We start from the raw sequence: 26,588 nt of genomic DNA on the forward strand, positions 1-26,588 counted from the left end.
TGTAAACAGAATTAAAAGGCTTCTTTCTTTCTCTCTTTCTGATCACAGTTCACTGCAGCCTCCTGCCTCAACCAGTCAAGTAGCTGGCTCTACTGGTGCATGTCATTATGCCCACCTAATTATTTTTATTTTTGTTTTTTGTAGCGATAAGGTCTCACTACATTGTCTAGGCTGGCCGTGAATTCCTGGACTCAAGCAAACCTTCCATCTTGGCCTCCCAAAGTGCCGGGATTATAGGCCTGAGCCGCTGTGCCTGGCCTGAAAGGTTTCTCTTTACAGATCTATTTACTATGTTTAGAATAGCCTTAAAAAATTACTTTCCGCCGGGCTCGGTGGCTCAGCCTGTAATCCCGCGCCTTTGGGAGGCTGAGGTGAGTGGATTGCCTGAGCCCGCGGGTTCGAGACCCGCCTGGGCAGTGAGACCTCATCTTCAATAAATCAAAAAAATCAGCCGGGTGTGGTAGCGCATGCCTGTAATTCCGGCTACTCGGAAGGCTGAGGCGGAAGGATCGCCGGAGCCCAGCAGGTCGAGGCTGCGGTGGCCGGGAGCGGCCACTGCACTCCAGTCTGGGCGACAGAGTGAGACTCCAACTCAAAAAAAATTACTTTCCTCACTCTCAGCATTGTTCTACAAAAACTAAAAAGCATACATTATTAAAATAAAAGGCAAAAGCCAAAGTATTGAAATTACTAACATGATAGGTTCTTTTTATGACATAACATTTTTAGAAAAGATCTCTTACTGAACTTACAGACATCTGAGTAAAAGTGAAAGCTAGCCAATAAAAGAATATGGTCTAAACATTTACGGTGATAAACATTTTTGACAAGTCACAAAGTGGTCTAGAAGATACAAATGGTAACTAATTAATAATATGTTATTTTTTCTGAGTCTAAGGTCTCTGATGTTTAAGGAATAAGGCATTTCCTTGGGGCTGCTACAGTCCTGACTCTGAGGAAATAGATTAAATCTATAAGTAGAAAGGTTGTTCAGGTAAGATAAAAGTAACTGTAATACCTGACATATTTTGGAGGGAATTGCCTAAATTTTTATAAGAAACAATCAGAAAAGTTCAGGCAGGTTTTTTTCATACAGCCTCCCCTTTTTGTGGGAGGGGCTTCAAGATGCCTGACTAAGCGCATCTGCTATTTGCCTTTTCCACAGAGAGAAAAGAAAACAGTGTGCAGATAATCGCATCTTGAATAGATCATCTAAGAGAGAACACCAGAATTCAAAAGAGAACTGACAGGAAGCACTAGAAGCAAGAAAGGAGAGGGAATCCAGGCAGCCTGCTCAGCCAGGTTTGGCAGGAAGCCTAGAGAGGCTCCTTAATGTGGAAAAGTGTAAGTGAGAGACCTCCAGTCCACATTCCCACCACAGACTATTGCCATCCTTGCCATGAGAAAGCCCCTCAACCCTCATGGACCCCGAGACTAACATAGGGAGCTGCCTGGAGATTATACAGTGGCACTGATCCAGGGAGGGAGCTCATGCTGAGTCCCACAAACTCCCAAAGTCTTAGTAGCTGTGGCACGGCACCATTTTGACAGCTCAGCCCCATCAGACTGATGGAGACTGACCTGTCCTGGGGCCCAACAGTCCCTGCAGCTCCATATCCCTGGAATTAACTGCCCATGGCTGCTGCCCCTAGGGCCAAGGTGGCAGCCACCTCCTCTCCCTAGCAGAAGGGCAACAGTGCATTTTCATGTACCCTGAAGACAAATTCCGTTGTTTGCAGCTGCCGTCAGCACAGGCTGCAATGAGGACAAGGTGTGGGCAAAGTATGCATCCCCTTGCCTACAGTTATTCCCACTAAAAGCAACCCCGCCCTTCCCAGTATTGGGGCAGCAGCACAGTTGCTGCCACCCCAACCTGAGTACTATGCCTGCGGCCTAGGGGATCACCCTGTCCAAGCTGATCAAAACCAGAGCCAGAACTCACAAACAGAGGGCCTAAGGACAGGCCCACCAAGTCCAGCTTCCTCCTCATCCCTAGTACTGAGCATGCAGTCTAGAGGCCTACGGCTCACCCAGCTCAGTCCACAACTGTTGGCACCTGAGCACACAACTCCCAGAGTCTGAAGTTGGGTCCACCCAACTTGCCATTACCACCGCAGCTGGTGCCTCACCACAAGAACCACCTGTGGGCCTGGGGATTGGTCTGCCTAACCTGTCACAACCACCGCCAAAACCAGTGAGGACAGCTTGGGTCCCAGAGGGTTGTCCCACCACTGCTACTGCCATTGCTCAGGCCATGCACACTGCTCACAGGCTCCAAATCCCAACCACAGGTCTAGCCCACTGCTGCCATCCTGGTACCCAGGCAAATCACTTGGAGGCCCAAGAATCGTCCTGTCTGGACCCGCTAACACTGGTGCCAATATATACCACCCTGGGGCCAAAGAACACACACACTCACCCCACCCCTGCCACCAGTGGGGCCCTAAGCCTGGCCCACCTGCAGTCCCACATCTCAGTAAAACTTCATCCCAGCCTCCACTAACAACTGTACTATAAGCCATCAAAGAAATCACAAACAGCACTGACACTGTTTACAGCCAAAGAAATCATACAGAGACTACCCTACTGCACACACCCCAAATCAAAGTCAAAGTGTCCTACCCAAGCAACACCATAGATTCATCTCCACAAAAAGTCCTCTCCTATGAATTAAAGTTCAAAGAATTGGAAGATGCCACTATTATACCAAATGCATAGCTATCAATGTAAGGACACAGGAACTAAAAAACCAAGGAAATATAACACACCCAAGAAACACAATAATTACCCAGTAACAGATCCTAATAAAAAGAAATTAATAAAATTCAAGAAAAATAATTCAAAATATTGTTATTAGGCCACTGCCTAGCTAGATTCTGGTGTGGCCATGGGCTCTTTGAGCTATGGCTATCACCATGCTTCCTGGCTTTGGCCCCCTTCCCCACCCTGGGTAGGTGAAACTTCTCTTTCTCTCTAATTTACTATTAAATAAACTATATTTTCTAATCTAAAAAAACCCCCCTAACCACAAAATATTGATGTTAAACAAGCTCAGTAAAATTCAAGATAATACTAAAAAACAACACAAAGAAATCAGAAAAAAAATCAGAATATGGATGAGAAATTTACCAAAGACAGAGATATCATAAAAAGAACCAAACAAATTCAAGAACTGAAGAATCCATGGGAGGAAACAGAAAATACATTGAAAAACTTCAATAATAGACTAGATCAGGAGAAGAATTTCAGAACTTGAAGACAGGACTTTTCAAATAACCCAGTCAGACAAAAACAAAATAAAAGAGAACGAGCAAAGTCTACGTGACATATGGGACACTATGAAGCAACAAATATTCAATTTTTTGATCTTCCAGAGGCAAATAGTAAACAAAAGTGTTAAAAAAAAAACAAAACCTACTTTATGAAACAACAGATTTAAAACTTCCCAACTCTAACAAGAGATTTAGACCACCAGAGACAGCTGTTTTGATTATTGCAGCTTTATAATAAAGTTTAAAGTCTGGGAGCATGGAACTCCCCCCAATCATTTTATGAAGCTAACATCACATTGATAACCAAGACAGGTAAAGATTCAACAAAGAAAAAGAACTACAGTCCAATATCCTTGATGAACATAGATGCTAAAATTCTCCACAAGATCCTAGCGAACCGGATTCAATAGCCAATCTCAAAAACCATCCACCACGACCAAGTAGGCTTCAGCCCTGGGACTCAAGGCTGGTTCAACATTAGTAAGACCATAAACTTAATTAAATGCATCAACAGACATAAAAACAAAAACCACATGATTATATCATTAGATGCAGAAGAAGCTTTTGATAAAATCCAGCACCCTTTTTTGATAAAAACTCTCGAGCATCTAGGCATAGACGGAACATACCTCAAAATAGTTAGAGCCATCTACGAGAAACCCACAGCCAGCATACTGCTAAACAGACAGAAATTGGAAACATTTCCCCTGAAAACTGGAACAAGACAAGGATGCCCACTCTCACCCCTCCTGTTCAACATAGTTTTAAAGTTCTAGCTAGAACAATCAAAGAAGAGAAGGCGATCAGGGGTATCCAAATAGGAAAAGAGGAAATCAAGTTATCCCTCTTTGCAGATGACATGATTCTATACCTCGAAAACCCAAGAGAATCTGTCAAAAACCTCCTTGCACTAATAAAGGATTTTGGCAAAGTCTCAGGATATAAAATGAATGTGCAAAAGACAATTGCATTTCTATACACCAATAATAAACAAACAGAAACCCAAATAAAAAGCACAATTCCATTCACAATAGCCACAAAAAAAAAAAAAAAAAAAAGAAATACCTTGGCATCTTCCTAACCAGAGTCGTGAAAGGCCTTTACAGTGAAAACTACAAAACACTGCTCAAAGAAATCAAACATTGACACAAATAAGTGGAAAAATATTCAGGAATTGGAAGAATCAACATTGTTAAGATGTCCATTCTATCAAAGGTAATCTACAGATTTAACGCAATTCCCATCAAATTACCATCAATATTCTTTTCAGACCTAGAAACAACAATACAGGAATTCATATGGAAACATAAATGGCCACGAATAGCCAAAACAATCCTCAGCCAAAAAAACCCCAAAAAACAAAAAACAGGGCCTGTTTTCATGACTGGCTTGGCTGGCTCCTTGGGAATTAAGCTCTTGCAATGTTCTTATTGATAAGAATCTTTTGCACACTTGGGTCCTGAGCCACGCTGCACAATGTGATTTATAATAACACATGCTTTTCTTCTGACAGTCCGAAGTTTCAGGGACTGAAGGCAGGTACAGAGAGCCAGTGTATGTCTATATAACTGACCACCTTTCACAACCCTGAACTTCATGCTCAAAGGAGCTTCCCCGGCAACAAGCACTTTGCACCTATTGTCACATGTCAAATTTAGCAAGCACATCTTATATAATGCTACTAGAAGGAAACTCTTGAGAGCTTTCACCGGGTTTCTTTTAGACTTCACACCTGCTGTTTTTGCTGTGTATTCTTTTGCTCTAAACATAACCATGACTATCACAACTTCTGGGTCATGCAAGTAGTTCTAGCAAATTGCTGAACCAGAAGATGGTCACGGGGACTCTATGACACAATGTGCATATATACGAAAAAAAAAATAATCTAATCTGAATTCTTAAGGAAAGCTTCTCTCAGAAAGAAATTTTTGAACTGAAGTCTGAAAAAAGAATAGGAATTACTGGATAGAGAAAGGAAAAAGTGCTTTTCAAGCAAGAGATAAAAGAGCATGACGGAAATATTATTTTACAGTCTAAGAAATCAAAGATGAGAGCAGGACATTTGTAGGCTTATAGGCCATACTAAAGACCACTTCTGTGCTTAAGCAAGGGAGGGATAGGATCAGATCTGGTGGGGGAAAAGTCACTCAGCCTATAATACGCAGACCAGAATATCAGGAGGCCACTGCAAGTTGTTCAGGCAAGACTTTCATCACATCAAGGTAGTATTTTTATATACCTCAGATTTAACTACATATCTGATGGTTTGTGGTTGCTTTTCTTCATGCGGTTATTCTATTGTTCTTGCTATTTTGTTTTTATCTTTAAAGTTGGAAAGAATACTGAATGAGAGTGAGTAGGTATTCTTGTGAAAAAATACAGAGATTATGCGGAAGGGGAAAGAAGCTGTAAGGTGAAGAAGATTCTGTACTTTTTTTTTCTTTTCACTGAGAACTTTTCCAAAATGTTTAAATTTATTGTTAGGCCTGCTGTTATTTGGTTTTATATTAAACCTTAAATACACTGAAAGTTTTAGAATAAGGAATAACATGACCACTTACCATTATAGAAGAATGCCGAATATCCAATATGTAAGTATCTTTCCAAACAGGTGAATTTAATTTTAAAAATTTGCTCATATCTTCTCCATTGATCCCAAGATTGTGAAGGCCATTCATCATTTTTCCTTCTAATTTCAACATATCCAGAATACTTATGTTCAAAGAAAATAAATAAGTTTTATTTTGATTTGCCAAATTAAAAAAAAATCTTTTAAAGTTTGATAGACTTCTTAAGGCATTAGAAAAAACTTTCTGGTATTTTCATTAAAAGCCAGAAAACATATTATTAAATTCATTAACAAACAAGACAAATCGTTCTTCTAACTAGTTATCCAGGGTAAACTTATATGATTTTTTTTAGTGGTAATAAAGTATTATTTAAAAGATAAGACAACAAAGGATACTGCATTCTTTATCAGAGTAGTGAGGCTATGATCAGCCCAGAGCAAGCCAAAAGTGAGGAAAAAATACATTAGGTCACTCTTTTGATAAACCTACTACAAAAATAGCATAAGATCAAACATGACATAAAATATATTTTAGTACAGAGGAAACCCCACTAAAGCATGTGTTTAGAATACAAATTACCATTCATTACATATAATAACTTGATAGTTCTTAAATATCATAGAAAATATTACTGTAAACAGTACCAATAGTATATAACCCCACTGACAAAAAATTTGGGAATTAGAATCTTTAATCTACCCTTTATCAAGTCTGTAGTTGAGAGGACTATTCAGAAAAAAAATATCTATAAGGTACTCTTTGAGGGACAGAATACTCTAATGTAGATATATGGACCCTGTTTATGTGTTTCATCAGTCCTACCTGCCTTTCCACCTAGTCATTGCCACATGCTCCTACTGTCTTAGCCTCCCTAGGAGTGATATCTAGATCTGTATTGAACAAATGTTGTCCTGACACTGATCCACGGAGGCATCTGAGGAAGAAGAGCTAGGTCATATATGGAGCATTGTACTGTTTTCTCCATGCAGTGAGATGGGAAGGTAGCAAAATAATTCTTCACTCCCTTTCTTTCCCCAAATGGACAATTCCAAAGTACTGGTTGCATAAGACCTCTCTCTCTACAATGTCTCTATAATATGAAACTTTCCCTATTACTTTCTTCCATTCATCTGCCTCTTTACATTGATTTTTCCCCCACATCCTCTAATAATTTTCTGAGAACCTCTTTGATGATGCTGTCCTCAAAATGTCAAAAGAAATAAATATTTTCACATAGACTTTTCTTTTTCTTTTACGGGTATCATAGTAGCCATAACTAGTGATCATACTGAGGCAGTTTAGCCAGAGTAGTTTAGACATAGATCTATTTTTCTTGTAGGCAGGTCTAAGTTAAAATAGGATAAGCATTCAGACATCTTTCTAATCAGTACACAACCTTCACTTGACTGACCAGCATACCAGACCCGACCACCTTGCGGGCTGAAATGTGGATCTACTAGTGCAGTAAATCACAGAAACAATAGTGAGTTACCCAAAACATAGACATCATGATGCTCTTAAAAACAAAACAAAACAAAACCCCCCTACAAATCTAGTTAGGCAACAGCTTTCATTACTTAAAGGTCCTTGTGACCTTAGAAGGTTGAGTGATAATAATCAAAACTCATGACCAGATACCCGCAGCCCACTCCTCTTAGCTCACAGTTTGCTTAATCATTGTTGTAAAATTATATAAAGCTTCCTGTCTAAAGGCAAGGACATGCTCTTTCTTTTAATTCACCCATGCCCTACTTTATTTCTAATAGATTCTTTCTTAAACTATGCTTTGGATTTGCTCTGACACTCTTTTCTGTGGTGAAATCAAGAACTCATGGAGCATCACACCATACCCCACTTGGCATCAATACCAGTGAGAAACAAAAAGTAGCACACAGCCTGCAGATGACTAATTACTAGGTAGATAATTCTTGAATAACCTGATCTTTCTAAATCATACATGAAAATGTTCCTGCCATAAAAACTTCCCCATACATTGTCATAGAATACTTTCTAAAACCTACATACCATTTCACTACTTCTTTTAAACCAGTTTTCACTGTTCCTGAGCACAGATGTAATTTTGTCCCCTGAAATTTATAGGGGTACAACTCATAAATAAGGGTATCTGCATGGTGAATATTTGTATACCTAGCTCTGAATTTTACCCCACAATTTTAAAATAAAAATTAAAAGAGGAAAAAAAAAGATCTAAAAACTTCTCTACTCTTTTTTTCTTTTTTTTGAGTCAGAATCTCAGTCTGTCGCCCAGGCAAGAGTGCAGTGGCACGCTCATGGCCACTGGCAACCTCGACCTGCTGGGCTCAGGTGATCCTTCCACCTCAGTCTTCCAAGTAGTTGGACTACAGGTGTGCACTACCACGTATAGCTAATTTTTTGATTTTGTAGAGATGAGGTCTTGCCAAGTTGCCCAGGCTGGTCTCAAACCTGTGGGCTCAGGCAATCCTCTCACCTTGGCCTCCAAAAGTGCTGGGATTAGAGGCATGAGCCATTGTGCCCGGTACTTCTCTACTCTTTCTATGTGCAGTACTTATCCTATATATTAGGATTAGGTCCAAGTGAGGCAGGGTTTAGTGTAGGTTAGACACAGATACATTTCTTGTAGGCAGTTTTAAGTTTTAAACCAGGGAAGCATTCAGACATCTTTTCTATAGGCCTGGCCACTCTGCAGGCTAGAATGTGGACTTGTCAATTCACCCTACACCTCAGCTCATCAAAGAAAAGCCCATCAAGGTGGAGAAATGGTACAGTTCAACCTTTCAGTTCATGGTTTAACACAATAATCACTAACAGTCTACCTAGTTCTCTACTGAAGGTAAAGGCTCAAGCCTTAGCTTATATACCTTAGGTTATCAAAGGTATAAAAATGCTAATCAGCCCACTTTTCAGCTCATGGTTTAACATAATAATCATTAAAAGTCTATCAAGTCTCCTGTCAAAGACAAATTGCATGTTCCGAGAAAAGGTCACCCCTTAGTTCATCAGAGTTGGAGAGATGGTAATCTCTCAGGAACAGATACCTGTGGCCCACCCTCTTTAGCATGATTATTATTGTGTAGCTATATCACGTTTTTGTCAAAAGCAAAAAACTATACTGGCTGCTCTGAAATTCCTTTCAGTAGCAAGTCAAAGAATTTGCAAGTGTTGTGCTGTGCTCCACCCGGAAACACAAAGACTCAACAAAATAAACAGAAAAGCCCCTTTTGACTTAAAATTGTAAGAAATATTCAGTAGAACGACAGGGGTCTATAGGGGTGCAAAAAAACTTCTCTGCTAAATTATCAATCATCATTTCACTGTTCAATGAAAGATAGTTTAGAATAATGGGCTAAGTATAGGTATAACACTCATCTGAATAAATATCTCTACAGTTTCTACCAGTTCTAATATTATAAGATACTTTGACCTTGCTCTTTTTGGTAGAACAGAGTTGTTTTGCACAATCAAATATATGCATTTGGTTAATCTTTAAACTGATTCTTTGCATTTTGACAAATACTAAGTTCAGGATAATACTTACCTTTATATAAACCATAGTTTATATCAATAAGTTAATACTTACCTAAAAGGATCATAAAGATTCGTATCAATAAGAAGGCCATTTATAAATAGACGAGCATCACCTGGCTCAATTCCAAATTCATCTTGAAGATCCTTGAAATGGAGCAAAATAATAGTTAACCAAGTAATATGACAACAGTGATCTACATCAGGGTTTACAAAACTATTTCTATGAAGCATCTGAGAGTACATATTTTAGGCTTTACAGGTCATACAGTTTCGAGACTATTCAACTTTTCCTCTGTAGTACAAAAACAGCCTTAGACAATATGAAAACAAATGGGCATGACAATATTAATAAAAAATAAAGCTTTTATTTATTAAAAAAAGGTAGCAGGCCAGATTTGACCTACAGGCAACAGTTCTCCCATTCCTGATCAGTGATGGGAATCTTAAGATAGGTCAGAGATAGAATTAAATATCTGAATATTCTGATAATAAAATTCTAATGCTTCAATTATTACTTATTTACTATACTTTATATTGTGTATGTACACACACACAATTTTATGGTTGGCACGTTCCTATTCCTTGAGGCAATAACTCCAGGAGTAAAATTTTGGTGTATGCTTAAATATTTGGAGCTCACTCTAAATTCATAAAAGTTTTCACTAAAGCTGTATTTGGGCCGGGCGTGGTGGCTCAAGCCTGTAATCCCAGCACATAGGGAGGCCGAGGTGAAGGGATTGCCTGAGCCCATGGGTTCGAGAACAGTCTCTGAAACTTGGCGAGACCTCATCTCTACAATAAATCGAAAAATTAGCTGGGTGTGATAGCATGCGTCTGTAGTTCCGGCAGCTTGGAAGGCTAAGGTGGAAGGATCGTCTGAACCCAGCAGGTTGACACTGAGGTGGCTGCGAGCATGCCACTGCACTCTAGCGTGGGTGACAGAGGGAGACTTCAACTCAAAAAAAAAAAAAAAAAGCTTTATTTGAATTTTTACTGTCTATCATTCAGTAAACATTTCCTGAGGACCTGCTACATGCTAGAAACAACTCTATACACTAGAGCAGTAAAAAAAAGTAAAAAAGGAATGTTCTTGCTACAACATAGCTGTCAAGATCACAGTGTATCAGAAATGGTTTAATCCTGATTTTACTACTTACTAGCTTTAAGATTTGGGCAAATTCAATTAGCTTTCCTAATCTTCAATTTCCTCATCTGTAAAATGGAAATACTTATATCTATCTCACAGGTTTACTATAGTTTAAATACAGTAAGTTTATTGTAGTTTAAATACAGGCAAGGTACAGTGGCTCATGCCTGCAATCTCAGCATTTTGGGAGGCCAAGGAGGGAGGATTGCTTGAGAAATTCAAGACCATCCTGGGCAACATGACGAGACCTCATCTCTACAAAAAACTAGTCAAGCTTGGTGCTGCATGCCTTGTAGACCCAGCTACACAGGAGGCTGAGGCTGCGGTGAGCTGTGACTATGCCACTATTAACTGTCATTTCACTCTTCAATGAAAGGCAGTTTAGAATAATTGGACAGGGTGAGACTTTGACTCAATAAATAACTAAATTATATATGCATAATTTAGTTATTTACTAGTATTTATGCCTCGTCACCTACAAAGTACTCACAAATATAAGCTATCATTGTTACTATTTTCAGGGTAGGCAGATCAGTTTAGGAGAAAAAACAATAACTGGTACATTTGAACAGCATCATATGACTAGTCACATAATAGAGATTTATATATATTACTCTGAAAAGGCAGATAAAGCAACTAAAGAGAAGAGATTCAGAGAAAGTTTGACAAAGGTGAAGTTTTTCTGTATGATTATCATGTAACATGATAGGTAAGTTACATATGGAGAGGGAGGAGGAGGAATTTAATTTGTAACAGGACAGAAAATATTTCCACTTGTTTTACACAGAATACTGGCAAGAAATTAAACCTTAATATAATAGATAAAATTTTTGTTTATCTTTAGCTACTTCTGTGCCTGCCTATCAAATAGTAACTTATTTGAAGAAATTTGCACTCCAGATTCAAAATCTACAGATGCCTAGTGAATTCATATTGCCATTTCCTCCCAAACTCACACTGAACCTTCATACACCCTTCCAACACCTCACTCATTTCTGTTTTAGTGCATTTCAATTTTAAGTAGAAAGTACATCAAGCACAGATCCATATTAAATTGTTAATTCCCTCAAGACTGTTAATGTCAATCACAGTGCCTTGAAAAAAGAAGATGCTCAAAAAACAGGTAATAGATTGAACTCAGTGAACACTGTCAGACATAAGAGGTATGTCTGTTGGAGATAGGTTCTCACAAATTCTTCTCCACCTCAGAAGAATGGCCTTAAAACCTGGCAAATTAAGCTGAGTATATGATTTAATGTGATCTTTCTTAAATAAGAAATAAGAATTATAAACAAAAAAATTTTATTTACTCTTGAGTAAATGGGAAAATGAATATCAAGATTGTAGTATCTCTTGATATCAACATTTGAAAACACAAAATATTAGTATCTTTGGGACACAAAACAATATTCAGAGAAAAGTCTTAAATCTTAACATCAATAAAAAATAAAAAGATAAAAATAAATAAATATAGGACTTAAAAGGTTAAAAAAATAGTAAAGAAAACCAAAGGAATATAGGTAACTGAGATAAAAGACAAAAATAGTAAAACTAGTTGATTTAAATTCTTCTGTATGATAATCAAATGAGATTTATTTGAGGAATACAAGAATGGTTCACCATTAGGAAATCAAATCATATAATTAATATCTAATTCTAAGTGGTAAAATTTTATTATATCAGTAAATGCTGTAAAAGCATTTTACAAAATTTAGGACAATTTCTGATGCTAAAAAAAACTAAGAGGGGATTGATATTTAACTTGACATTTATGATATTTTAATTGACATATTTAATATGACTAAAAGTTGTGTGCATGTGTAATGGTGTTTATCTTGGCTTTAAAACTCCTTATTAAAGAGACATACTGCAAACATATTTACTAAAATCAAGAACAAGATAGTAAGGCTCATCTTTATCACTGTAACTTATTATTGTATAAGAGCTACTAATCAACATTATTAGTCAAGAGAAATATCCTAGATATACGAAAATTGAGAGAAAGTGAGACATAAGAAAATTGGAAGATTTCATTACAAATAAATCAATTCTAAGTTAATTTATAAGTGTTCAGAACCTAATAAAAATACTGAATTTTTTTCCCCCTGATTCTTGACAAGTCTAAAATTAATGTGGAAAACAGGCAAGGAATGCCTGGAAAAACTGAAAGAGCAATAAGGGTCTGTCCTTTGTGGGCACCGGCACAGACTGATCACTCCATTGATGAGTAGAACTCTTGGATCCATGCTGGCAACCTGGCTACCCCAGCCTATTTAGGGCCACTATGGCCACTGCTGCGGTCACCTTTTCTACCTTAAGCCATTTGGAATTAGCAGTGAAACAGTTTTCAAACAAGTGTTGACTGTAGAGCAAGAAACCTTCAACTTAATCAGTAAACTAAATAATCATGACATCACAAATGGTCTTGATCACCTATTTCCTCCAGAGTACACTTACAGGAGAAAGACAAGGATGTAATAACTTCTGTGTAATTAATCTAGGGTAAATGTGTTTGGACTAGCAGTCTATTCTACCCACTAGCCCATGGGGGTATGTGAGAGGTAATTAAACAAGCTAGAGTTACAACCCTGAGGAAGAAGGCAGCTGCGACTAGAAGGTCCAAAAATCTTAGACTATCCATTGCAGTTGAATTGTACGTGGATTGGGCACGTGAACACCCTGGAAGTATGCTACTGTTACAGCATCTCATTCATACAAACAAAAGAGTACATTTCTTGCAAAATACATAAACAAAAGATTCATACAATAATTATAGCGGCTTTCAAATATATAATGAGATAGTCTCTTCTCACTTATAAGAGAAATACAGATTAACGTTAAACTGAAAAAGATTTCAAAAAGATTGGCAGTGTGCTCTGTGGGTAAATCTCTCTTTTTTTCATGAAAGAAAGCAGGGAAGCAGGAACGTAAAGAACCATGCCCGGCTAATTTTTGTTTTTTATTTTTATTTTTTAAACTATAGAGATGAGGTCTTGTCAAGTTGCCCAGGCTCATATTGAATCTTTGAGCTCAGGCAATCCTCTCACTTCTGCCATGCAAAGCATTGGGATTTTACAGGCATGAGCTACCATGCCTGGCTCAAAGTTTTTAATGTTCAATTGAATAAACTCTTTTCTTCTGATTTGTTATTGATTTCTAGTTTGCATTGAGATGACAGAATACTTTTTCTATGATATCTTTCTGGACTTTTTGCAATAACTATTCCAAGAGAAATGAAAAAAAGATATTTTCTCTATTATCTGGATACAAAATGTGTCATATATCAGTTAAGACCTACCACGTTGATAATGTAATTTGGTCTTCTGTATGAGGGGGGAAACTCCAACAAACCTGGAGCTTATTCATAAAAAATTATTTATTTATTATTTATTACAAATCCACTTTTATTTATTTACTTTCTATTAGTTTAAATCCTTGAGAAGTACAGCATTATATGGATTCTGTGTCCAATGGCCTTTGTTTTGTTTGCCACCAGGAGTCATCGTGTTGTTCTTTGCTTTATATACATAAGCATATCTCTTTCCCAAAAAGAATTCAGTTTCATCTCAAGCATGAACACCTTCATTTTGAGAAGAGCTGTGTGCTCTCTTTGGTTCTGGAGACCTCGCTTATATCCAGCAAAAATGGCTTTGGATCACAACCGTCCAGACATATCTGCCTCTTAGAGTCCTGTTCCCAGCAGGCCTCCGCAGGCTCCAAGATGGTGGCAAGAGAAAGACAGTATATTTATTCTTATATGCTTAAACTTCAGTCACCTTCAAAGTACTCTCCGCTTGATGCAATACACCTAGTGATTTGTTTTTTTCACTGCTCAAAACAGTTTTTGAATGCATCAATTCTGATGCCTTTTAGTGCTTCTGCCATTTTTGGTTTCACCTTTTCCACATGGGCAAAATGTTTCCCTTTGAGAACTTTTTCATCTGGGGAAACAAACAAAAAGTCGCGCAGGGCAAGATCAGGTGAATAGGGAGGGTGGGATGGTGGTCATGCCATTTTTGGTCAAAAACTGCTGAACACTCAGCACAGTATCATGGTTGAAGAACCAGTCACCTGTTTGCCTCAACTCAGGACGTGTCTTCTGCAAATAGTGATGCAAACTTTTCAAAAATTCCAGATAAAAACTTGGGTTGACTGTTTGATCCGGAGGAAAAAACTCCAAGTGCACTAGAAGGGGCCTACCATCCAAAAGAAAATGTTCGTCTTTTTGGTCCCCCTTCGTATATTTACTTGTTTTTTGACTACTTCTCATCAGTCTTGCACAGAGGTGAAATGTATTCCTTCTTTCATCATCTGCAGTTTGTTTTATGAATGAATGCTGCTCTTCTTTTGATGAATATAAAAACAGATAATTATTATAAAAGACTACTTTTTTGCTCCTTAATGTTTTTAGGGCTGAGTCTGGCTCCATAATATTAAGATCACCACTCCTGCAACACAGTATTTACCTGACATATGTACCTTTCATCTTTAACATTTGTGAATCACTTGAAAAGTTTTTATTTCATATAAATGAGATTTTGCCTAATAATCCAAACAAAATTTTTGTTAATGTAGTTGAACTTGTATGCATCTATTGCTATTACAGATATGGTTAGTTTCAACTGTCAATCTTCTATCCCATATTTTCACTATGATTAACTATGTATTTTTAAATGTTATTAGGCTTCCTCTGATTGCCTTTTCAGCTTTAAATCATATCCTTTGATTCTCAAGTATGACAGGGCAATCAGCATATTTATTCTTTCTACCTTCTCCCCATTATCATTAGTTGGAATATTTCATAATTTCAGGGTTGGACTGTTTACATACTGCACCATTCAATACCCCTTCTGTTACCTCTACATTTAAACATATTCAATAGCCAGTTATTTTGTCACAGTGCCCTCAATTAGTTCTTAGTTAGAAAAAATTCTTCAGAAAGTGATCTTGGGCGGAATAGTCCCTGAATTCTTGATATTCAATATTCTCTGTAGTCTGTATACATATGTCTATCTGAAAGATAGCTGAAGGGACAGTTTTTCTTTATTTTTTTTCTTATGTTTTTTTGAGTCAGAGTCTCACTTTGTCACTCAGGCTAGAGTGCAGTGGCACGCTCACAGCCACTGCAGCCTTGACCTGCTGGGCTCAGGTGGTCCTTCCGTCTCAGCCTTCCAAATAGCTGGAACTACAGGCATGTGCCACCATGACCTGCTAATTTTTTGATTTATTGTAGAGATGAGGTCTTGCCATGTTGCTAAGGCTGGTCTCAAATTCGTGGGCTCAGGCAATCCTCTCACCTCTACCTTCCAAAGTATGAGATTACAGGCATGAGCCACTGTGCCTGGCTAGAGAGTTTTTCTATCACTGAATATTTTGTAGGTGGAACTCTATTGTTTCTTGTTGTTGAATGTTGTTTTTGAGAAGCCTGTTGCCAATCTGATTTTCTTTTCTTATGATCCTTTTTACCAAATGCAAAGATTATTCCCTATACAGGTTTATGTCTTTCATTCCAGGTCAATTTTCCAAGTTACAATTTTCCAAGTACACCTTTTCATGTTTGGATCTGAGGCTTCTCTTGAATGTTTTCAATTAATTTATTTAAGAGACACAATCTTATTCGGTCACTCAGGTTAGAGTATAGTGATACAATCACAGTTCACTATAACCTCAGGTGATTTTCTCAACTCAGTCTCTTGAGTAGCTGGAACTACAGGTGTATGCTACAGTGCTAAGTTTTTTAGTTTTTGTAGAGACAGGGTCTTGCTATGGTGCCCAGACTGTCTTGAATTCCTGGTCTCAAGCAGTCCTCCCACCCTGACCTTCCAAAGCACTGGAATTAGAGATGTGAACCACCACACCCTGTCTTATTTTTTAAAAATGTTATATTGTAGTTGTAAACATTTGTTCTGTTCATTTGTCTTTTTTTCTATTTCAGGGACATCAGTGTAGGTATGTTGGATATCTTTTGTTTTTTATCTATCACTTTTCTCTTGAATTCTTCCTTCATTTCTGTTTATTTTCTATTATTTCCAGCTACTATGTCTTCTCTATTCTCTAAAAAGTCAGTTCTCCCTCACATCACTTGTTATTTTAGTTTTATCTTTACTTTCTATACCTTTGCAAAGTTCTTACCAGTTGTGATTTTATACCCCCTTGTTTGGGCATCACCTCCTATTGTCTGCCCATCTTAACTTTCAGTTACTGCATGTATGCATTGAGTGTTTCTACTCAGATCCATTAACTTTTTAAGTGCATTTCCAAATTCTGTGTTGCAATATTCTTCTGCTTAGTGACATTTCTTCATCTTCAGAGTACTGTTACTCCCCCCCCAACTTATACAGTAGGCTCTTTAAATGGATATAGTAGTTTCACTTTTTTGATAAACCATATACAAACAGGTTAGATTTTCTTAGAACAGATATTAGCAGGAGACACTATTTTGGTATACAAGGGACAAAATTTACTTTCTAGATTTCTCAGCTTGAAGGTTTCTTATAGTAACCAAAGTTTAAGTTGGGTAACCTAACGTAACCAGTCTTTCTCATATTCTCAAATATTAGGCTGATCACCAATCACTTTTTTTCTTCACTTAGCCACCAACAGATATTGCTTGTCTTTTAAATGATCCCATTCGATGATATGTAATCTTCGGTCCTTCCAATTATTTCTCTCTTTTATTCCCACAACATCTCCTTTTTAACCTCATGAACTCCTTCAGTCTCTGGACCCAGAGTACCACATGGAAGAAAGATCTGATGACCAGGAACACCCACTTTGGGCTGTTAAATGAGACACACACACACACACACACACACACACACACACACACACACACACACACACAAATTCAACTGTGTAAAGCTACTGACAATCTGGCATTCATTTATTTTTCCTTCCTTTTCTTCCTCACCCTCTCTTCCTTCTTATTGAAGGTGGCATTACACAAAGACATCATAATAAAACAATCCATTCTGCATAAAGAATGGTGAGAGTAATTAGAAAAATTATAGAAAGGACCAATTCTCCAACTATTTTGACAAATAAACAGGAATTTGTAAGGTGGCCAGTGAGGCAAAGAATGTTGCAGGTAGAAATGATGTGCTGTGGTTCCTAACATCTATGCCCCAGTAAACTATTCATCTTCTTCATCATTATCATTGTTGTTGTCTGGCATTTATGACACATCACTCTGTCTCAGTGTGACAAACACTGTTGGTTGGCTAACTTAGCACCATACCTATCCCACTTCGCCTCTACTTGTTTTGATTACTAGAAAAGTAAACACTAGCTTTATTAGCTTCCCTTGCAGCTAGGAATGAGCACATGACAAAATCCTTGCCAATGAGATAAAAGCCAGTCTGCCAAATTGTTCCAGGAACGATTTACTGAAAATGAATGTGGCTGGTACCATTCCTCCTGCTTCTTTCAGTTTTGAATACAAATAAGAAGTGAAAAATAAACTCCCACTGATTAGGGCACTGTGAGTCTGGTATTACACCACCTAAAACCAAACCAGTCCTATGTAATAAAGCCAGGCAGCGGTTTATATACTTTACAAGTATTAACACAATTAGGATCATTTGGGGGTTATAGGGAATTTAAGAGACCATTCAGCAGAATCTTATCAAACTACTGATCAATTGCGTTCTATCTGCTAAAGGATTTCAGTAATGTTTGAGTGGTTTAACATTGACTCAGTCCTCACAAGCTTTTCAGTAAGACTAATTATTAGAAACATAATAATTAACTCCTAATTCCTTATCCTGTGACTAAAACCATATTACATGGGCAAAAAAGTCTGGAATTACTGAGTGAAGTAAGTAGAAGATATGTCAAAAAAGATTGGCTAGAATCAAAGACTAAATGTTCATACAGTAGACTATATAAAAATGGAGGAACCTAGACTTTTAATAATAAAAAATTACAAATTAGTTTTTTATTTTATATAAAAATTGAAGATCCAAAGTCAGAAATAGTGATATTAGTAGGTTCAATTTTTTTTAAAAAAGGAATCCAAACATACCCTTTGATTTTCCTTTATTTCCTCTCTCATATGTTGATTTACAGCAATTCTGGACAGAAATCTGGAAAAGTAAATACTAATATAGTTCCTTCTTCCTTAAATGTTTAAGATTAATTAATAATTCAATGTAATATAATACTTTGGATAAGAAACTAAAAATCCCAAATGCTTCATGCTGAAAAGTACACATTTCCATATAGCCTAATTTGACAACGGTACTATGGCTTTCATTTGACAAAAGTATTTGATTTACAGTGGAATTCAGACTCTCAAACTTTCATGAGCACTAACTGTATGCAGTAGAGATTGCCATAGCTTGTTTAGCACTAGTTATTTTTCAAAATTCTTGATTAAAAAAGATATTTTCTGTTGTTTTGCCCATTTTAGAGAAATTTTGTATGAAATTACCAATGCCATCATACGTATAAATGCAAACCACCTTCAGAATATTTGTACATAAAAAATTTTTGTTAACCTGGGATCATACCATAGTAAGAAACTGACAATACTGACTTTACATTATTCATTCTTGAAGAGTTTATAATTCCCCTATAACTTAAAGATGGCAAAAATTTTAAAAATTCAGTTCCTATGTACTGTATTCAACTTGATAACTCCTGAGAATGCTTAATGAGTTATAGATCTGTCAATTTTATGAACAGAATAAAGTGATTTAAGAACTGAGAGGTTGTTAATGCAAATCTCTGCTTTAAGGAAAACTCATACAGAAATAGCCCACAATAATTATGTATTATCTCCTAACATTTGACAGCACTGAGAGAAACAACTGAAAACTTAATGCAAAATTTTCATTCATTTAGCAAATATTTCATTTCAGCAAACATTTACCGATTATCTACCAAGTGACTTGAGAGATATGCTCAAGCCTACAATGTAGCCACTAAGCAATGTTAGCATATTTTACAAATTTTTCTTAATGATGATTACAGATTAAGAGCAGAGTTTAGCACCAGAACTCCTGAATAGTTGTACTGACAACTTCAACAGAGCTAATCAAATGTCTAGTAAACACTAAAATTATTTTACTTTATTTGTATTTGATCTGATAGTTTTAGAAACTACCATTCATTAATAGCAGCACAGCAAACATATATGGTGTGCATATGTACCCATATATAGTTCATGTTTTAGTACATAAATACTGACTTATCAGATTCTTGACTATTTGAATAGATTTAAGATTCTGTCATTTTCACTCTGAATAAATATATAAGATACTGTTGGAGACAATAAGAAGCATAGCAATTGCCCGATGTTTAAGAGGTATGCTGAGAGCACAGGTTGCTTTCCACTTCCTCTCTATATAGTTACATGTGCATTTGTGATGTGTTACACAATTTATCTCTTCAATATAAGCTAACTTATTTTATATTTTACTTGTTGCTTTTAATTTTATATTCTGCCATTCTAAACCAGAATACAGATACATCAAAGTAATGCCATTTTGTAAATTTTCATAGTAGACGGTAACTTGAATGATATACATTGGTCTCTTTTAGATACGCAAATGTATCTCCTACTGAAACAGAAGATATATTCATGTAACATCAGTATTTCTGTAAGCAGTTCAACTAGATATCCTACTGGCAAAAAAGTATCTCACATAATATTCCATAAAACTAAGGAATTACTAATCATTTGGGACCTAAAAGGGCAAAATATGATTTGGCAGTACTTGGAGCATACGCCTTTTATTTAGAATAATACTTGTCATCACCTTCCACAAGGAAAAGGAAAAAAGTACTCCATCATTATTTACTGCTTGAATAAATATTTTCTTAGATTAGCATGCATGATTGAAAACTTTTTTTGTAAATATCTTTCCTTTCCACTTGCCTCTAATTTGAGTTCCACCTTGTAGTGCATATACACATGCATGTACAAGACAGTATTTTGTTCTAATTAAAAAAACCAACATACCTAATGAAGAGAGGCCCTGATTTCATAAAGCAACATATACTAGAGATAATTGATATCTTCATGTTACAGTTATTTTCATAAAAGTCATTTAACAGAGTTCTGGCTACAATTAAATCAATAAACTTTAACATACCTGGCTTTTATGGGGAAGTTCTGTGAAATGTCTTTCATTAATTTAATGGCATCATAAACTGGAGTGGACATTATTAGAGAAGCTGCTTGAAAACTAAGATCTAGGAGAAAAATAAATCATTAAGAATCCAGCATTATGTTAAACCCTTACAGACATTTCCAAGTAACTTAAATAATTAACTCAATCCTTCTTCATATAGTCATATATAAATAAGTTAACACTGTTATAGTTAGCATTGCTTAAATGAAAAACTTTTAAAATGGGAAGTTATTACTTATATCAAGTTAAGATAAGCTTTACAGTTTTATGAAGGAATAATTATCGTATAATACCTATTATTTGTTTTCCACAAATTACAGTATAATTTCAAAAGAGAGATATATTTTAAAATATGTTCACAAAAGCTATTTTTTTAAATATTAAAGCTAAATGAAACATATGATAAAAAGCTTTGTTAAAAATAACAAAGAGGGGAGAAAAAGCTTAGGGGGAAAAAAACCAAGACCTTAAGAAAAACTGAGTGTTTAACTCAATAAATAGAAACATTCACTTTCTCTTTCAACTCCGTTTTACCTTTATGCTGAAATAAAAAAATCCTAAACTTAATATTATTTTATCTGAAATGACAGCTCTATAGAAAGAATAATGTTGTATGGCTAACTACAGTCAGTCTCAAATACGTCACAAGCAGTAATCTTAGTCTTATTACTATGTCAAGAATCAGAAAAAATTTAAAAATGAATTATTTCATTACCTGACAGTGAAGCAGCTTGCTTCGCTTTAACATTTCACTGGAGGTGGAATCCTACTTTATCAAACACTAGTAAAATAACCAGTTTAACAAGGCCTAACAAGGTTAGTTTTGTTCCTAAGTTCTCAGTGTGCAAAGACTAATCAGTCTACAGTCAAAGTCTGTAAAAAGACTACATTAAGGTAGCATCCGACGGAATGTGGCATCTAACAGACCAGGCTTTAAAGTCCAGCTCTATCACAAATTAGCTGAGTAACTTTAAACAGAATGTCCTCCACCCACCTCAACATGTTTCCAGTCCCAGTACTGCACTGAAATTACTACCAATGCTCACTAATATCTCCTATGCCAAACACAACAGATATTTTTCAATTCTTATTTTACTAGGATATTTTTGCAATAGGACCACTTCCTGCAAATATAAAGTCCTGATCATTTTCTCTTTGAAAAAAATAAAAAGAATAGCCGGGCTTGGCGGCTCAACCTGTAATCCCGCGCCTTTGGGAGGCTGAGGTTAGTGGATTGCCTGAGCCCAGGGGTTCGAGACCCGCCTGGGCAGTTGGAGACCTCATCTCTACAATAAATCAAAAAATCAGCCGGACGTGGTAGCGCGCGTCTGTAATTCCGGCTACTTGGAAGGCCGAGGCGGAAGGATCGCCGGAGCCCAGCAGGTCGAGGCTGCAGTGGCCGGGAGCGGCCACTGCACTCCAGTCTGGTTGACAGAGTGAGACTCCAACTCAAAAAGAAAAAAAAAAAGAATCAATTTCCTTTAGTCTCTATAACGTGCTCTCCATTTCTCACCATTCCACCATGTCTTCTTCATGGGCTTTACTTTCTACATGTGGATGAACACCAGGGCACTCTCCCTGATGTACTGATTTTGTCATTTTATATTCTAAATCAGCACCCTCTACATTTAAAAATCTTTATGCCAAGATTTTCAACATTTTCAATCTTCCCCTTTCAGTTAAGGGCAGTATATTCACCCTACTACTGAACCTAATCACCCAAATATCTTATAACTGCTATAAAATCAGTCTTTCAACACTGTTCTCATTACTTCTGGCCCCCTTATTCAACCCCAAAACCTATTTACATGTTTTATATTTCTCTACTCAGGCTCAGAGCTAAAAATCTTAGAGTCATCTTTGACTCCTTTTCACCGCCTACATGTCTACCAAGTCCAAGTTCCATTTCTATGCTTTCTACCACTGTTATAATCTTTCATTATGCTATGTCAATGATGTCTAACTAGATATCCCCTGTACTACTCCATTCAAATATATCTTACACAAACATTAGGGAGGCAATTTAAGCTGATTATGCATTCTCTTTGCTTAAAGGTCTTCAAAAACATCCCATCGCTCACAATTTTCTAAATTAGGCAAGGTCCCCTTGAAGAACACTTTGAAGGAGACTTAAATAAGTGCTTAGAGGCATAAAACAATCTAAACAAAAGAAAACTGCAGTTACTGAAAAGATATTATCTAAAGTTATAGATTTGGTAATATAAACTGCTGGGTTTAGAGAAGAGCTTCACAAGAAGAGCTTGGACTTAATACTTTTAATTGTCATGCATGAAATCAGTCCTTTAGCAAGAAGTGTTGCAAATGATTTGGCTAGCTAGGTAATCAACCCCTCTGTAATTATAGTCAAGTCTTTTCTGAAGTGTTTGCTTTCAAAAAACAGGGTAACTTTCTCAGGTAAGATGACTAAGCTATAAGGGTACCTGGTCTCAAACAAGGCAAAGAGGAGACCAAAGGGAAGCCCAAACTTTACCTGTATGAAGTCCACGTATATACCTAATCTTGAATTGTACTCCACATCTTTAAAATATATATTTTTTAAAAAGATGATTGAGCTGGTTATTTTGTTTGCTCTCCAAGTCCACTGCATTCCATCCTGCTCTGAGCCTCAAAAGGCTGACCTATATGAACTGAATCAATAGGTTCCCTAGCCCCAAAACCTATGGTTAGATTCAGCCAACCCAAGTCATGGATGTGAAATTAGCAAGTAAGATAAGGACTGGATAGTTATTATTCAGCTCTCTCCTCAGGTCAGAGAGGGAAAGCCATGTCCCTTTACCGGGTGCTAATGCTCTGTCAGGCAGCTCTCTCCATACATTCTGCCTAGGTTTTGGTAATCACTCCCTCCTTTTGCTCCTTCAAAATTAGGAGTAGTAAAGGTTTCCCTTTAATTGCTAGCACTGGGATGGAAGAATTCATTCTTTGTTGGTTTCCTTTAACTATGCCTATGTCTTTGTAAAAATCCCTTTATTGAACTTGCTCAGTTTACATGTGCCAACATCTTCCTGTAGGGACTAATATAAGACTGTTATTTGATCAAGAGTTGATAAGTGATCAATTTTGGCTGATTTTACACAAGGAAAAAAATCAGGTTTTCATCCTAGTATGCTTATCAGGAATGGATTTGAGTCTATTGCCTTAGTTTAGTATTATGTCACATGGAAGAACAGTCTCAATGGCTGTGGTGTAATGAAAGGAGAATCAAGCATGAGGTCTGGATAAGGCAAAAGAGAGAGTAAATAGAAAACGGCACAACAGAGTGGTCTATGAGAATAGGTTCTATCAGTTCAAAAGGTAGATTCTTTACAGTGAATTTATCATTACAATGTTTTGTTTTATTTGAGATAGGGTTTCACTATGTTGCCCAGACTGGTCTCATACTCCTGGTCTCAAGCAATCCTCTTGCTTTAGCCTTCCAAAGTGCTGGGATTACAGACTTGAGCCAATGTGCCTGGCCACAATGTTCTTAAACACCTCATTCTGTTAAATGATTTTCTGTTAAGTAGTGGTAAAGTGTTTATTTAGTAGAACACTTGTATCAGATAGGTAAAGTATAGCAGAAGTTAGAGAACCTTTATAGACTATGATTTTCACATTCTTCTATAATTTTAAAATTCGATACTCAAAGATCTGTTAAGTGTGTGTGTGTGTGTGTGTGTGTGTTGTGTGTATGTGTGTGTGTGTAAAGTTCACCTAGATACCATATCGTATAGCATATAGAATGTAACGTGGGCCCCAAAACCTTCATTCATTAGCAATGTGGTAACTGGCAAATCAAATCACTAAATTTCATTTTTCTTAATTAAAAAATGGGGGGAAGCAGTTCATCTACTTCAGAATCTTTTATTTTTTTCTTTTTTTCTGAGTCAGAGTCTCACTCTGTCACCCAGGCTGGAGTGCAGTGGCATGCTCACAGCCACTGCAGCCTTGACTTGCTGGACTCAGGCGATCCTTCAGCCTTCCAAATAGCTGGAACTACAGGTGTATGCCACCATGCCCAGCTAATGATTTAACGTATTATAGAGACGAGGTCTTGTCAAGTTGTCCTGGCTGGTCCTGAACCCCTAGGCTTAGGCAATCCTCTTGTCTCAGTCTCCCAAAGTGCTGGGATTACAGGCATGAGTCACTGTGTCTGGCGTACTTCAGAATCTTATTGTGAGGGTCAAATAAAGTAGTTTATATGAAAGGACCCTGTAAACTATATTCCCCACAAAATGTAAAATTTTGTTTGCATGTTATATGTAAGTTATTCTGGCAAAAGCATCCTCTTAGTTGTTATTTTAAAAATAGAAAGTAGATTGATGGTTGCCTACAAATGAGGAGTGACTGCCAATAAGCACGTCAGGTAAAAATGTTTTAGAATTAACTGTGGTAACAGTTGCAGAACTCTGTACTAAATAAAAACCATTGAATGGCAGAATTTAAATGGGTGAACTAAATAGTATGTGAATTATATCTTAATGGAATTGTTCTATTTAAAATGGTTGATAAGAGATCTGACAAAAGTCATAAATTATGTAGAAAAATGACATGTCCCTCGACCTACTAAATCATTACAAATAGTAAAGAAGAAAAACTACAAACTGAAAAGGACTTATAGCTCAATCCAAAACTGATACAATTAAATCCACAGCACTTAAAAATAAAAAGGGAAATATATATGTCCCCTTTTTAAAATATATAAAACAAAACAACATCTGGAGGAATATACACTTAATTGTTAACACTACCTATAAGAAACATAGGCATGAGGGCAGAATTATCAGTTTTTAAACTTTAGTTACAAAATATTTGCTAGTAGCTACTAAGCACAGAAGCTGTTCTAGGTTTGTAAAAACTGCATATTCTCTTGTTTGTTGTTTTCATTAAAATTTTATCAGTAAAACATGCAATGATCTAACAGGATCTAAACTTAAAAGAAAAGAAAATGAAGATTTAGTTCTAATTTCTCTTGAGCTAATAGTCAGGATTTTTTATTCTCTGAAATATTTAATATTTGAAAGCAACCTATAAGATAATTCAGTGCATACTTTAAAAACTAATAATATCAAATAACTACACGTCATGTAATTTTATGTCTTACAAATATAAAAATACGTCTTGCTTGATAGATGATCTCTAAATATTTATTCCACAAAAATGTCATAATTTATATTATTCACATCATTAGAAGTTATAATCTATAAAATAATCCATATCACACTATATAAAAGCTTATTTAACAGAACAGAGATGGGTTACCAAAATGATGTGCTAAAGTAGCTTAAATTACTATACCTTGTAGTTCCCAGATTTTCAGAGGCATCATTTCTTTGTTACTCTCAATCAGGTATTTTTGGAATGCTGTCAGATTATCTCTAAGATCTGAATATAATTCTCTGCATCAGAATATCAGGCAATGTTAATCAGCATAACATTCCACAAATCATTATAAAATGTATTTTTGAAATTAATTCTTCCAAATAGATACAAACTAATAATTTATCATTAAGAGAATGTAAATTGCGATACAGCTAAATCCACAGAACTTAAAAATAAAAAGGGAGATATATATATATCTTCTTTTTAAAATATATAAAACAGGCCGGGCTCGGTGGCTCAGCCTGTAATCCCGCGCTTTGGGAGGCCAAGGTGAATGAATTGCCTGAGCCCGAGGGTTTGAGAACCACCTGGGCAACTTGGCAAGACCTCATGTCTACAATAAATCAAAAATTAGCCGGGTGTGGTAGCGTGCACCCACAGTTCCAGCTACTTGTAAGGCTGAGGCGGAAGGATCGCCAGAGCCCAGCAGGTCGAGGCTGCAGTGGCCGGGAGCGTGCCACTGCACTCCAGTCTGGGCGACAGAGTGAGACTCCAACTCAAAAAATAAATAAATAAATTAATTAATTAAATAAATAAATAAATAAAATAAAATATA

At 36.6% G+C, this 26,588-nt stretch overlaps 1 protein-coding gene across 1 annotated transcript in view; it reads right to left on the bottom strand.

Moving 5' to 3' along the window:
* LOC103273263 (UDP-glucose:glycoprotein glucosyltransferase 2-like) overlaps positions 1-26,588 on the bottom strand; it is a gene marked incomplete at both ends in the record, with an annotated part of 74,403 nt that overhangs the window by 39,676 nt on the left and 8,139 nt on the right. Inside the window, 5 exons of the mRNA XM_008070694.1 lie at positions 5,834-5,984; positions 9,423-9,514; positions 18,541-18,601; positions 20,615-20,714; positions 25,949-26,049. Coding sequence (XP_008068885.1) covers positions 5,834-5,984; positions 9,423-9,514; positions 18,541-18,601; positions 20,615-20,714; positions 25,949-26,049 — 505 coding nt within the window. The remainder of the gene's footprint in view (positions 1-5,833; positions 5,985-9,422; positions 9,515-18,540; positions 18,602-20,614; positions 20,715-25,948; positions 26,050-26,588) is intronic.

This window comes from Carlito syrichta, unplaced genomic scaffold, assembly GCF_000164805.1.
Source record: "Carlito syrichta isolate Samal-C Ts95f unplaced genomic scaffold, Tarsius_syrichta-2.0.1 Scaffold111835, whole genome shotgun sequence".
Classification (NCBI taxonomy): domain Eukaryota; kingdom Metazoa; phylum Chordata; class Mammalia; order Primates; family Tarsiidae; genus Carlito; species Carlito syrichta.